This window comes from Haliotis rubra, unplaced genomic scaffold (assembly GCF_003918875.1).
Source record: "Haliotis rubra isolate DU_JTF1 unplaced genomic scaffold, ASM391887v1 Scf345, whole genome shotgun sequence".
Lineage (NCBI taxonomy): Eukaryota > Metazoa > Mollusca > Gastropoda > Lepetellida > Haliotidae > Haliotis > Haliotis rubra.
Genome location: NW_025767019.1, coordinates 1080258 through 1096633, shown reverse-complemented (window position 1 = coordinate 1096633; position 16376 = coordinate 1080258). Strand labels below are relative to the sequence as shown.

At 39.8% G+C, this 16376-nt stretch overlaps 1 protein-coding gene across 1 annotated transcript; it reads right to left on the bottom strand.

The window, feature by feature from the left end:
• Positions 1-2426: 2426 nt before the first annotated feature.
• Positions 2427-3693, bottom strand: LOC124284796 (M-phase inducer phosphatase-like). The gene is made up of 5 exons (XM_046720906.1): positions 3634-3693; positions 3344-3505; positions 3076-3203; positions 2801-2918; positions 2427-2594 (listed from the first exon to the last, which is right to left on the bottom strand). Exons 1-5 carry the CDS (start codon positions 3691-3693, stop codon positions 2427-2429), a joined length of 636 nt encoding a protein of 211 aa, XP_046576862.1.
• Positions 3694-16376: the final 12683 nt, after the last annotated feature.

Sequence of the window (16376 nt, the reverse complement as noted above, 5' to 3'; positions counted from 1 at the left end):
AGGCTGCTGATTTTATTTATAAATGCCAACATCTATTTGTGTAATCTCTTGTCTATCACCTGTACATTAAACCTGTCATAACCATTTAAACTGTACCCTTGTAATCTTCAATTCTGGAGGACATAAAGACTATCTATCTAAAGACTATTTATCTTCAAATCATTTTCTTCCAATCGAGACAGGTAGATGGCGACGAATACCAGTAAATGATAGAAGGTGTACTATGTGTAACCTAAATGATATTGGTGACGAATTTCATTATTTATCTATATGTCCCAAATTAGAATTAGAAAGAGAAAACTATATCCAGAAGTATTATTATATTAGACCAAATATGTATAAAATGAATATCCTATTTAACACCAAGAAACTAGAAACTTTAAGAAAACTTTCAATTTTTTGTAAAATAATTATGGCTAAATTTAAGAAATAATTTCAGTAACACAATATGTAACTAGCTCGATGTACATTGCACCTATCATACCGTTTGTATATACTATTTCTGTTGTATATAAATGTAAATATTATTCATGTACCTCTTATGCTGCAGTTTGCAGCCTGAGTGAATACAAGTTCAGTTCAGTTCAGTAGACGTCTGCGCACTCTCAGGGGTGTCCTCTCACTTAGCCAGATACTGTCAAAACAGGTCCCTCACATAGCCAGAGTGGGATCTGGCTGACCAGGGTCAGTGTTTTGATAACACTTAGTCCAGATGAGCCATAGTTTGTTTCAAGAAAATGCTCAATGAGTGAGTTTAGAGAAATGTGTGTTAGAGTGAGATACATGTACATTGATATGTTACTAATTACCTGGCTCGCATCTCTCACCTAGACATAGTGCAATGTTGTCTTAACAAGACCTTTTGGGGTAAGTGAGAGTGAACCCTCTCAGGAACCAACCCCAAAATGTGCACGATCTTGCAGCTGTCTTTGCAGGAACATTTGCGCCGACTCCCTAATAATGTGTTTACACGCATCGGACCGTCCATGAGGAGGCGTTGCTTGGCATGTTGACGCTTTCCCGGTTATGACCGACAGAACCTGGTTTGACGCTTTACCGGGTATACTAAAAATTGAAATGTCGCTTTCCCGGGCCGACACTGGAGGCGTTGCTTAGCAACTGTGAACGCATGGGGTGGCCATACAAGCTACAGAACGTTTGCAACATCAGATTTAATTTCTTGTGACTTGACTCTCTGTTTACGCCTTTTATTGATAAATTCTGTAACCACACGGAACCGATTTTTGGCATTGTGATTATTCTCAGTTCATCCTATCAACCTTAACATATAATAAATGATAATCTCTATACCACATTCTTGTTCCTTCTTTTATATATTGTTTAATATATGATTGTAAAGTTTCTAGTTTGACTCAATATATTATCATATAGTATTAATCGTAGATAAGAAATAATATGAAAATAGCGTCGTCGATAATATTGTACAGTACATAAACCTTTGTGATAGAATAAAGTTTTAATTTACTCACAATACACAAGGGCGGTGGGGTAGCCTAATGGTTAAAGCGTTGGCTCGTCACGCCAAAGACACGGGTTCGATTCCCCACATGGGTACAATGTGTGAAGCCCATTTCTGGTGTCCCCCGCCGTGATGTTCCTGGAATATTGCTAAAAGCAGCGTAAAACCAAACTCAGTCAGTCAGTCACAATACACAAGGTTATTTTTTCAGTCATTGGGGGCTTCTAAATGATGTTCAGGAAGCTGTTTTGTCAGGAACCCCTGCCTACACATGTCACCACTCACAAGTTTTGTGAAATACATGTAGATTCATTCCTTTCAGACTTTTTTTTACATTTTTCATCAAAGTTACTTCTCCGATATTTCTCGATAATCGATCGATACTTAGTTAACAATTATCGATCTCTACGATCTCTATCGATATCCAGCCCCACACACTAAACACACGTGTACATACACGGGATCGCTTCACAGGGATCGATACTGTATATGTGGAACGTCGTTTGCAGCGACGGCAAACAGGAGTGGGGTAGCCTAGTGGTTAAAGCGTTCGCTCGTCACGCCGAAGGCCCGGTTCGATTCTCCACATGGGTACAATGTGTGAAGCCCATTTCTGGTGTCCGACGACGTGATATTGCTGGAATATTGCTACAAGCGGCGTAAAACCAAACTCACTCATTCACCTATTGCACGGTTTTTGAGAGACTATCAAATAGTAATCTCACAAAGTGAGCGTGTCCTGCCACATCCGTCACAAACACAAGCGAAAGCAAGTCAGTTGTAAACCTTGAAAACATATTGATAGAAGAAGTGGGTGCGTATATTTCAACTTTATTTCGGATTTAAGACAACCAGCACTATATGCAGAAAACAATCAACAAGTTAAAGATACATAACAATATATAAATATCAACAATGTCATCGTGATCGTTGAGTGATATCAGCCTCATAAGTGTGAAAACGTTAGTGGTGAAACATCTATTTCTAAGCTCCGACTGCGCACGTATCTGTTTTTCGCGGTCTTGTTCGTCTTGGACTTAGACCGGAAGTGACGTAGTTGACTGGCGTAGTCCTCGTGCAGCATGGGGATGTAGGTGTTTGGTTGACACTGTCGCTGAAACAAGCACCTTTGTCAGTAACCTTACTTGTGTGATCTCTTGTAAATCAAACGTTTGCGAAATGCGTGATGTATTAATCAAATTTAAAAAACTAGATATGGCGTTTCTAAGTTTACTCCTCGCCAAGTTGTGCTCGTTTTAGATTTAGCCAAAGTTTGAGTCGAGTATAATTACTTTACTGAAACAACAACTGTGAACGCACCTGATGTTGTTCATAGAAAGCCTTGTAACCGCCATCCAGTAAGTACACTTCCGGATAGAAGAGGAACGGGTAGCAGTCGCTATTCAACTTCCGGTCCATACTCCGCAGATGGCGTAATCTGGGGTTAAGAAAGATTGCATCAGATGAGGAACATGTCGGTATGAAATGTGCATCACAGCGTAAAACTGTTTCAATGCCAAGGTTCGGGTCAGTTTAACAAAGTTAAAGGTGAGAGAACAGAGACAGATCAAACCAGGTACACAAGGGCGACTTACAGTTTGGGCGCTCTCTCTGAGGAGAATTCACAGTGGAAAACCAGGATGTTCCGTTGAGTCGACTCCCTCCCTCGTAGGTTGGTGACTAACTCCGAGATTTGAGCCTCGTTGTGGAGATTGATGGCACCCTGTAAGAACGTGGATTAGGGGGATGACAAGATGCACAGAATGTCTACTGGACCTTATTAGGGATGTTTATGTTCTAGATAGATAGACTAGATATTACATCATTACAGTCTCAAATGACAACAAATAACTTATAATATACCTCTATATGACCACCCTCATATTCATATGGGTAGCGACAGTCGATGATCTGGTACCCGGAAATGACGTCATCGTATTTCCCTGTCAGCAGTTGACTGACTGTGCGTGGAGACACTGACTTGAGATCCTTGTGTCGGCCTGTGATGGTCGGGAGCCTGTGACACTGGAGAACAAATAATGACTTCATTATACAATCAAATATGACAAACCAAAAGAAATGAGGGTCAGATCCGTGGACCATTTCAGTAAAGATTCAGTGCTTTATTGATATTTCCATAAATAAATTATTACCTTTGAGCCATCGCCAATCAGATTGATTTCCGCCTCCATTTTATCCACGGCTGATTTCATGGATTTGGGGGATTCCAAAATATAGAGCTCTTCACGACACATGACGTCATCACCTCTAGATCTCTTTGCAGTTGGGCTGTCATCCTCATCACGTGGCCGTTTTGGTGAGAATAAAGATTTTTTGGCTGAACTGAAGTCGGTGATTGTTCTGATCGACAGAAAACAATTGAGAGGGGATCCCTGTAAATGGAGAAGGGGGAATACATTCATAATTGTAACAGGTTTCGTTTTGTTTTTGGTAGAGGCGGAAATAGTCCAGCTATATGACCGCTGGACCAGAAAATCCAGTGATTGATAAAATGAGGAACAATACACGTCGTCAGGGTATGGTGACGCTCAATCCACCATGACACCGTGTCAGACCACGGATCCCTTTCATCGCCTCTTAAGACCAGCACAGGTTCCTGGGGCCTAATCTATCCCAGAGTCCCCAGGCTCCTATGTGAGGGAATATTAAGATTACTCTCTGAAGGTGCATTGTTTGGTTTGGTTCTTGGTAAAGATATGGATGTGTATCGTGTGTTTACCCATACTTGCCAAACTTTAAAAGCATGTTTTCTTGATCTGTGGAAATAGTAACACAGTTTGGACTTTTACCTCGGAATCACTTCCGTGAGATTCGAAACCGCTGTCACGTGAGTCATCGTCGTCATCGAAAGTGAGGCTGCGAGGCAAGACGCCGGCATCTTCAGGAATAGAAAGACGACCAGATGTCACGTGATCAGGACTATCAAGGCAAAGTGGGTTCATCAAGGACATTGCAGAAGGGGTCATTTTAACCTGAAAACAAATATCGAAAGTGTTATAAAATGAGTCCAATTTCAAATTATTAAGATACAACAGAAATGTAACTGATGTAGCACGCTGAAGTACATCAAATAATATGTGATTTTCATCTCCATCCTTGGAAGATGTTGATGGAAGTTATCATGATTCTGGTTGTAAGCAAACCATTATAACGTCTTGTAGGCGGAATCCTTACCCGTTGTGTCTATGTCTTCCTGTTTTAGGCAGTGTAAAGTTTCTTGTTGTGACTGCCCTGTGTCTTATACAACAGTATTGAGATAATGATGCCCTCTGCAGTTTCAAAAACTGTATATATACCTACACACCGTCAATGACCTGATTACATACACAAACTAATTAACAAATACTGCATACTATCGTTAACACTTCAGTCTAATGACGGTGTAATAAGGCAAACAGCGTCTGTAACTCTGAAACAACAAATCCCGACTAAAACGGAGCAATTATAGGAAGCTAGCACCTTGTGAGTGACCAGCGCTCTAGCTTGGGGAGGAAGAGTGATGGCTTGTGTGTCCAGCGTTTCTATACGGTGGTGAGGGGAGATTATCCCCCGAGTGATAATCCAGGAGGGGCATCAAATAAACCGATAATTGAGGTTGTAATAAATGCCGTGTGTACAAATGGGTGATGGGCGCTTCATGCTACACACGTGACAATGTGCAATTGCCTATAAAGATTAGTTAACAATGCTAGCAGTATCAGCAATACACAGTATTAGAGGCGATGTTTGTACCAACACACTGGACCAGGCAGGGAGGAAGACAGCGATGGTACCAACACACTGGACCAGGCAGGGAGGAAGACAGTGGTTCAATTTGTTTTTCTTTAGGCATTAGGCAATGTGTAAATATAGTTACACAGTTAATAACATCCATTGAAGATTAAAACTCGTTGTTTGGCTGGAAAACAAAGGAATGTAGATGACTGGACAGTGTACCTCTGACGTTGAACAACAATATCAGAAGGCACGGGAGTGTGGAAGAAAGTGGTTACAGGTCGGGAAAACCACATTTCCGAAACAGATAGCCAAAATTGATGTGGCTGATATGGTTGCGTGAACATGTTAGTGGCTGTCAAAACATATTTAGTGATTCAAACAGGTTACCGTATTTAACTAACAAGACATGTTTCCTCATAGGTTTATTCAGATCACAACATATTTCATTTCTATAATTGGCACAATATGCATGTAATATACTAATAGGTATTTTAGATATAATATTATCACATAATAATACATCTTAATCTGTAAAACATTTTTTTTTTTAAAGTATTTTTATTTCCCAAAGTAAATTTTGTGTTGTCATAATACATTGTACAAAACATCATACACAACATCCTCGTCATCAATTTGTTGTTGTCATAATTCATTGTACAAAACATCGTACACAACATCCTCGTCATCAATTTGTTGTTGTCATAAAACATTGTACAAAACGTCATACAAAACATCCTCGTTATCAGTTTGTTGTTATCATAATACAACATCCTCGTCATCAATTTGTTGTTTTCATAATACATGTACATTGTACAAAACGTCATACAGAACATCCTCGTTATCAATTTGTTTTTGTTATAATACATTGCACAGAACATCATACAAAAAACATCCTCGTCATCAACATTGTGCAAGCATCATCATCACCATCAATACAAACAATCATCATCATATGTTCAGGGTGAATATACTATAATGTATCTGTTATCTTTTGCTGGGTTTGCATCAGAAAATGCTGTATATTTGGTAGCTTTATAGTAGTTGAGTATTTCCCTTTGAAGCACTTTGAAATCTGGCTTTATATTATTTCGGCTTGTTTTATATAGCATATATTTCACTATTAGAAACACCAGATTAAGTGGGTTGTTGTTTTGACCCTATCCATATTAGCCTGTTTTTTTCTGCGTTAACTTTTAACTAATCTGTAAAACATAATAATAATGATAATGGTTTAGTTTGTTGCCATGTGTAAAACCAGATAAAATGGCGTAAGATCACAAAACATCATTTACAAACATTCATTTTTTACACCCCCTACTGCAGATGAAAGAGGTCGCCCACATGGTCCGTATAATCCATGTCACTCAGGTGTTGGTTCAGAACCTTGGTCTTCAGTGATGCAATACGAGCGTATTATATTTCTTTCTTCGTGAAGGTGCTGCACATCCACTGGTCAGATAGTCTCAGGACAGCAACCTCTGTGAGAGACTGCTCACGCTGAAAGAGCTTTACTACTAGTATCTCTTAAGTGTCAGGGTGGCACTTCTGGACAAGTCTCTTTACCTTATTGTGCCAACCTTCTAGATTGTTGGTACGGTGTCCCTGGTTTTCGAAATCAGTTAGATTAATCTGGACATTCTAGGCTCTCTATATACCCTATAAAATCTTTCTGTACGTGAAATTGATGCAAATACTGCTTGAATATTTCTACGTTTTGGTGATTGATATTGCTGTGTGTAAACAGAAAATGGAAACATGTTACTTTGCAAGCACAAATGTTAACAACGATAAGTTGACGTGTTCCTAAACACATTTTCACGATATCAAAGATACTTTGTACTTGTTTTCACTAATGCAAATCAGCAGAAAATCTTTTTAAAGACTGAAATCATAGGAATGATTCTTTTACAATTTTACACACTCTACAACAGTTGTTACTTGTTTTGATTCTTGAAAAATGGTGACTTTAGATGGTTTATGTCTGTCTCAAAGCAGAATTTTATTTCACCCTTTCTTTTGGACATCTAAATCATTGTTATTGGTTTATTTCGGCATGGTCGAAAATAGGACAATTTAACTCTTCTGTAAAAGATGCATTTCACCGAAATATGAATGCGTTTGATAATTTGGTTCGTGATTTGCATAAAGCTGTGTTGTTAAGCTCTCTTGAAACTAATACCTTCTAACATATCTTTAATAGTTTTTAAGTAATTCATAAAGGTAGGAGGGGAACGTTTCTTTTAGCGTTTAGTGTAGGAACAGTCCTTTACCGGTATTGCTTAAACAACACGTTTGTGAGTAGGAAAGATTATTCGTTCCTTGTGAAAACAATATATGGGGACACTCTTATACCGGTTACGGTAATCCATTAACTAATTAATCTATTGGAAATGTTGCTTTGCCGGCTACAGCCCTGTAATTATAATATATAATTATATATATATTCCATATATATTTCTCAATTCTCATGTCCTGTACAATGCATATACACCATGTATGTCTCATGTAACATCTTTAGAGGAATACAAATTTGAAAACAAAATAAATAAAAATAAATAATAAAAAATAGACATAAAACTTTATCTGACTGGGCTTTTGATTTAGCAATTGTATCCAGCGCAGGGGAGTTCTTAACAATTCATTCTAAGATGGCAGGATATGGTATTAAGTTTCAACAGTAACATGTTTAAACAGTATATAAATTATTTTCAAAAGAAATGTTTTCTCTCTTTTTTGAGAATTTGAACAGATTTGCTTTTGGATTGTGACGACTTCCTTACTGGAGAAGGGCTTGATTTGATTTAAATATATTTTATTCACAAATGTGAAAGGGATTGGGGACAAGTTAACCAACTTAAAATACCCGCTCCCTGATAAGAGAGTGAAACTCCTTCCCCTGATCATGAGAGTTAGATAGTTGACACACCCGTTCAACTCTCGAAATGGTATCAACCTGTTTCGTCTAATTTTTAAAACAGGTAAACAGTAGCAATTAGACGACCCAGGCATAGTCAGGGTTGAGTGACTTTGCTTGTTAGACGAAGTAGGCATGTGGACCAGTTCATTTCAAACTTAACAGGGGTGTTACCACAAAATAAGAACAAAGACAACATAAATATATTTCATCGTACATTTTTATTATTTATTATTTTACTGTACTTATTTGCATATATATCTCACACATATATAACATTCACAAATATATAAAAATATATTTCATCATATATTTTTACTTATATTATAGTTAGTTGCACAGACATCTGCAACTTATCACCACACACACATATACAAATCATATATATTTCATTATTAAAAAATATACATAAATATATTTTATCATATATTGACTTGTATTATTGTTGCACCTTATTCATCTTATCACCACTTTTCACATGTAAATATATCACCACATCATATCAGGCATACTCTCCTAAGTGTTTGAAAATAAACTGATTGTAGTTCTAAATTTGAGAACAAGCTTGAATCCCTGTTTGAGCGAGAAGATATACTTTTCACAAGATAAGCTATACTTGTTTGCGTTACGAACCGCTTGAGTGAGTGAGTTAGAGAATTTGGTTTAACGCTGCTTGTAGCAGTATTCAAGCAATATCACGACGGCGGACTCCACAAATAGGCTTCATTTTACCCATATGGGGAATCGAACCCGGGTCTTCGTGGTGACAAGCGAACGCATTAACCACAAGGCTACCCCCAGCGCCCCGAACCCTCCATACCAGTTCCAAGTTTTGCAGATACTGGCTTTTAGATATTTCTTCTACCTATTAAAGCTAGCCATTGTGTGGAATATACTGAAAGGCAAAAGAAACGTCGTAATATTGGAAATGACATTAAGTATCAATTAAGTATTTGTTTTTAAATTTACACCGGAAGTCAAGTTCATTTGTTTTCTGAACACAGCAGCTATGGCTATGTTAACGCGAGATCAACGGCAACAAGCCATTGGACGTCTAGACGGTGGTCAACGTGCTCGAGTCATTGCTAATGACTTCAATTGCAGCGTACGAACGATAGAACGTCTGAGACAGCGATACATGCCCCCAACAGCACTGATGACCGTCCACGTAGTGGTCGATCCCATGTAACATCACGTCGCCAGGACCGTCATATCGTCCATCAACACCTCTCGTTAACCTAGCCATAGCTGCTGTGTTCAGAAAACAAGTGAATGTTTGCCATTCAAGCCGGCAATGTATGCCTGAATGCACGCAAGATGCACGTGCATCTCGATTTCAATGTTGTCTTTGTGCGAACCCTTCACTTTCCACAAACAAAAACATTTCTAACCTCAACCTCAAAAAATACTTTATTGGGCAAAACAGGCTATACGACCACGATTCATGTTTTCCTCAAACTTGACTTCTGGTGTATATTTAAAAAAAATATGTTAAAATACTTCACTGATACTTAAATGTCATTTCACGACGTTTCTTTTGCCTTTGAGTATATATACAAACGTTATCAAATGATAACACAGTCATTAAGTGTTCTTTTCCCCAAATAAATCCAGTGTAGTTTTATTAGAACTATTGGTTACACTATGAGTGTTCATTAATATTGTTAATGCTTTTTAATTTGTGAAGATAGAAACAATGTTTATGCCAAATACATATTTTTGAACTGTTTAAGTTCAATACTGATTTCAACGGTATAGCGCTATTTCAGCTCTATTTGGACGAAACATCCTGAGTGTTGGAGGCGACGGCGCTGAACACGTTGATGCAACCCCCCAACACGATGCATAAAAATTTGTTTATGCGTTGTGACTTTGATATTTGGTGGACAAAAATATCATACAATATTTAATTTCGTACTTTCTCCTGTTTGTAACCTTTCTGTACACAAAACACTAAAAACTGTAATTATTAGATCAGGTTTTGTCCTGCTCCTGGCTGAAATTAATCGATAATACTCACTCTCTTGTGTTGACGTCCTATCCAAATAATAGGATATATAAATATTAAGTAGATTCTTTGATGATTTCGAATTAAGGTAGTGCATGCTATGTTAAACTACATTGTCGATATACCTGTGAATTTTGGAAAGTAATAACTATGAGAATAAATCCAAATTTTAAACAAAATAAGACTTTTTTCTAAAGGGAAACATAGTTTGAAGCATTCTATAAGCCACTGGTGTCTATTTGTTGTGGTTTATCCCGCACTCAGCAATATTCCAGCTATATGACGGCGGTCTGTAAAAAATTCAGTCTGGACCAGACAATCCAGTGATTGACATCATGAACATCAATTTTCGCTGTTAGGCAAATCATCCATCATCCATCCATCCATCCATCATCCATCCATCCACCTGCCCATCCATCATCCATCCATCCACCACCTGCCTATCCATCATCCACCATCATCCATCCATCCATCCATCCATCATTCAGCCATCCACCTGCCCATCCATCATCCATCATCCCATCCATCCATCCATCCATCCATCCATCCATCCATCCATCCACCATCCCCATTATCATCCATCCATCATCCATCCATCCATCCATCCATTCATCATCATCCATCCATCCATCCATCCATCCATCCATCTTCATCCATCCATCCATCCATCTATCCATCCATCCATCCATCCATCCATCCATCCATCCATCCATCCATCCATCCATCATCCATCCATCCATCCATCCATCCATCCATCCATCCATCCTACCGTCCATCCATCCATCCATCCATCCATCCATCTTCCATCCATCCATCCATATCCATCCATCCATCCATCCATCCATCCATCCATCCATCCATCCATCCATCCATCCATCCATCATCATCCATCCATCCATCCATCCATCCATCATCATCCATCCATCCATCATTCATCCATCCATCCATCCATCCATCATCATCCATCCATCCATCATCCATCCATCCATCCATCCATCCATCATCCATCCATCCATCCATCCATCCATCCATCCATCCATCCATCCCATCCATCCATCCATCCATCATCCATCCATCCATCCATCCATCCATCCATCCATCCATCCATCCATCATCCATCCATCCATCCATCCATCATCATCCATCCATCCATCCATCCATCCATCCATCCATCCATCCATCCATCCATCCATCCATCCATCCATCCATCCATCCATCCATCCATCATCCATCCATCCATCCATCCATCCATCCATCCATCCATCCATCCATCCATCCATCCATCCATCCATCCATCCATCCATCCATCCATCCATCCATCCATCCATCCATCCATCCATCCATCCATCCATCCATCCATCCATCATCCATCCATCCATCCATCCATCCATCCATCCATCCATCCATCCATCCATCCATCCATCATCCATCCATCCATCCATCCATCCATCCATCCATCCATCCATTCATCCATCCATCCATCCATCATCCATCCATCCATCCATCCATCCATCATCCATCCATCCATCCATCCATCCATCCATCCATCCATCCATCCATCCATCCATCCATCCATCCATCCATCCATCCATCCATCCATCCATCCATCCATCCATCCATCCATCCATCCATCCATCCATCCATCATCCATCCATCCATCCATCCATCCATCCATCCATCCATCCATCCATCATCCATCCATCCATCCATCCATCCATCCATCCATCCATCCATCCATCCATCCATCCATCCATCCATCCATCCATCCATCCATCATCATCCATCCATCCATCCATCCATCCATCCATCCATCCATCCATCCATCCATCCATCCATCCATCCATCCATCCATCCATCCATCCATCCATCCATCCATCCATCCATCCATCCATCCATCCATCCATCCATCCTTCCATCCATCCATCCATCCATCCATCCATCCATCCATCCATCCATCCATCCATCATCCATCCATCCATCCATCCATCCACTGGAGGCGTTGCTTAGCAGTTGTGAACGCATGGGGTGGCCATACAAGCTACAGAACGTTTGCAACATCAGATTTAATTTCTTGTGACTTGACTCTCTGTTTACGCCTTTTATTGATAAATTCTGTAACCACACGGAACCGATGTTTGGCATTGTGATTATTCTCAGTTCATCCTATCAACCTTAACATATAATAAATGATAAACTCTATACCACATTCTTGTTCTTGTTTTTATATATTGTTTAATATATGATTGTAAAGACTCTAGTTTGACTCAATATATTATCATATATTATTAATCGTAGATAGGGATAATATTAAAATAGCGTCATCGATAATATTGTACAGTACATAAACCTTTGTGATAGAATAGAGTTTTAATTTACTCACAATACACAAGGTTAGGTTTTCAGTCATTGGGTGCTTCTAAATGATGTTCAGGAAGCTGTATTGCTAGGAACCCCTGCCTAAACATGTGACCACTCACCAGTTTTGTGAAATACATGCAGATTCATTCCTTTCAGACTTTTTTTTACATTTTTCATCAAAGTTACTTCTCCGATATTTCTCGATAATCGATCGATACTTAGTTAACAATTATCGATCTCTACGATCTCTATCGATATCCAGCCCCACACACTAAACAAACGTGTACATACACGGGATCGCTTCACAGGGATCGATACTGTATATGTGGAACGTCGTTTGCAGCGACGGCAAACAGGAGTGGGGTAGCCTAGTAGTTAAAGCGTTCGCTCGTCACGCCGAAGGCCCGTTTCGGTTCTCCACATGGGTACAATGTGTGAAGCCCATTTCTGGTGTCCTCCGACGTGATATTGCTGGAATATTGCTACAAGCGGCGTAAACCCAAACTCACTCATTCACCTATTGCACGGTTTTTGAGAGACTATCAAATAGTAGGCCTAATCTCACAAGGTGAGCGTGTCCTGCCACATCCGTCACAAACACAAGCGAAAGCAAGTCAGTTGTAAACCTTGAAAACATATATTGATAGAAGAAGCGGGTGCGTATATTTCAACTTTATTTCGGATTTATACCACAGACAACCAGCACTATATGCAGAAAACAATCAACAAGTTAAAGATACATAACAATATATAAATATCAACAATGTCATCGTGATCGTTAAGTGATGTCAGCCTCATAAGTGTGAAAACTTCAGTGGTGAAACATCTATTTCTAAGCTCCGACTGCGCACGTTTCTGTTTTTCGCGGTCTTGTTCGTCTTGGACTTAGACCGGAAGTGACGTAGTTGACTGGCGTAGTCCTCGTGCAGCATGGGAATGTAGGTGTTTGGTTGACACTGTCGCTGAAACAAGCACCTTTGTCAGTAACCTTACTTGTGTGATCTCTTGTAAAGCACACGTTTGCGAAATGCATGATGTATTCATATAATATATAAAACTAGATATGGCGTTTCTAAGTTTACTCCTCGTCAAGTTGTGCTCGTTTTTAGATTTAGCCAAAGTTTGAGTCAAGTATAATTACTTTACTGAAACAACAACTGTGAACGCACCTGATGTTGTTCATAGAAAGCCTTGTAACCGCCATCCAGTAAGTACACTTCCGGATAGAAGAGGAACGGGTAGCGTTCGCTGTTCAACTTCCGGTCCATACTCCGCAGATGGCGTAATCTGGGTTTTAGAAAGATTGCATCAGTTGAGGAACATGTCGGTATGTGCATCACAGCGTAAAACTGTTTCAATGCCAAGGTTCGGGTCAGTTTAACAAAGTTAAGCGTGAGAGAAGAGAGACAGATAAAACCATGTACACATGGGCAACTTACAGTTTGGGTGCTCTCTCTGAGGAGAATTCACAGTGGAAGACCAGAATGTTCCGTTGAGTCGACTCCCTCCCTCGTAGGCTGGTGACTAACTCCGAGATTTGGGCCTCGCTGTGGAGATTGATGGCACCCTAGATAGATAGACTAGATATTACATCATTACAGTCTCAAATGACAACAAATATCTTATAATTTACCTCTATATGACCACCTTCATGTTCATATGGGTAGCGACAGTCGATGATCTGGTACCCGGAAATGACGTCATCGTATTTCCCTGTCAGTAGTTGACTGACTGTGCGTGGAGACACTGACTTGAGATCCTTGTGTCGGCCTGTGATGGTCGGGAGCCTGTGACACTGGAGAACAAATAATGACTTCATTATACAATCAAATATGACAAACCAAAAGAAATGAGCGTCAGATCCCGTGGACCATTTCAGCAAAACTTCAGTGCTTTATCAATATTCTATGCATGCATAGATTATTACCTTTGAGCCATCGCCAATCAGATTGATTTCCGCCTCCATTTTATCCACAGCTGATTTCATGGATTCGGGGGATTCCAAAATATAGAGCTCTTCACGACACATGACGTCATCACCTCTAGATCTCTTTGCAGTTGGGCTGTCATCCTCATCACGTGGCCGTTTTGGTGAGAATAAAGATTTTTTGACTGAACTGAAGTCGGTGATTGTTCTGATCGACAGAAAACAATTGAGAGGGGATCCCTGTAAATGGAGAAGGGGGAATACATTCATAATTGTAACAGGTTTCGTTTTGTTTTTGGTAGAGGCGGAAATAGTCCAGCTATATGACCGCTGGACCAGAAAATCCAGTGATTGATAAAATGAGAAACAATACACGTCGTCAGGGTATGGTGACACTCAATCCACCATGACACCGTGTCAGACCACGGATCCCTTTCATCGCCTCTTAAGACCATCACGAGTTCATGGGGCCTAATCTATCCCAGAGTCCCCAGGATCCTATGTCAGGGAATATTAAGATTACTCTCTGAAGGTGCATTGTTTGGTTTGGTTCTTGGTAAAGATATGGATGTGTATTGTGTGTTTACCCATACTTGCCAAACTTTAAAAGCATTTTTTCTTGATCTGTCGAAATAGTAACACAGTTTGGACTTTTACCTCGGAATCACTTCCGTGAGATTCGAAACCGCTGTCACGTGAGTCATCGTCATCAACGAAAGTGAGGCTGCGAGGCAAGACGCCGGCATCTTCAGGAATAGAAAGACGGCCAGATGTCACGTGATCAGGACTATCAAGGCAAAGTGTGTTCATCAAGGACATTGCAGAAGGAGTCATTTTAACCTGAAAACAAATATTGACAGTGTTATAAAATGAGTCCTAATTCATATTATTAAGATACAACAGAAATGTTACTGATGTAGCACGCTGGAGTACAGCAAATAATATGTGATTTTTATCTCCATCCTTGGAAGACGTTGATGGACGTTATCATGATTCTGGTTGTTGATAAACCATTAGAACGTCTTGTAGGCGGAATCCTTACCCGTAGTGTCTATGTCTCCCTGTTTTAGGCAGTGTAAAGTTTCTGGTTGTGACTGCCCTGTGTCTTATACAACAGTATTGAGATAATGATGCCCTCTGCAGTTTCAAAAACTGTATATATACCTACACACCGTCAATGACCTGATTACATACACAAACTAATTAACAAATACTGCATACTATCGTTAACACTTCAGTCTAATGACCGAATAATAAGTTAAACAGTCTCTGTAACTCTGAAACAACAAATCCCGACTAAAACGGAGCAATTATAGGAAGCTAGCACCTTGTGAGTGACCAGCGCTCCAGCTTGGGGAGGAAGGGTGATGGCTTGTGTGTCCAGCGTTTCTATACGGGGATAAGGGGAGATTATCCCCCGAGTGATAATCCAGGCGGGGCATCAAATATACCGATAATTGAGGTTGTAATAAATGCTGTGTGTACAAATGGGTGATGGGTGCTTCATGCTACACACGTGACAATGTGCAATTGCCTATAAAGATTAGTAACAATGTAAGCAGTATCAGCAATACACACAGTATCAGAGGCGATGTTTGTACCAACACACTGGACCAGGCAGGGAGGAAGACAGTGGTTCAATTTGTTTTTCTTTAGGCATTAGGCAATGTGTAAATAAAGTTACACAGTAAATAACATCCATTGAAGATTAAAACTCGTTGTTTGGCTGGAAAACAAAGGAATGTAGATGACTGGACAGTGTACCTCTGACGTTGAACAACAATATCAGAAGGCTCGGTATAATTATTTGTGTTGGGGAGTGCGGAAGAAAGTAGTTACAGGCCGGGAAAACCACATTTCCGAAACAGATAGCCAAAATTTATGTGGCTGATATGGTTGCGTGAACATGGAATGTGGCTGTCAAAACATATTTAATGATTCAAACAGGTTA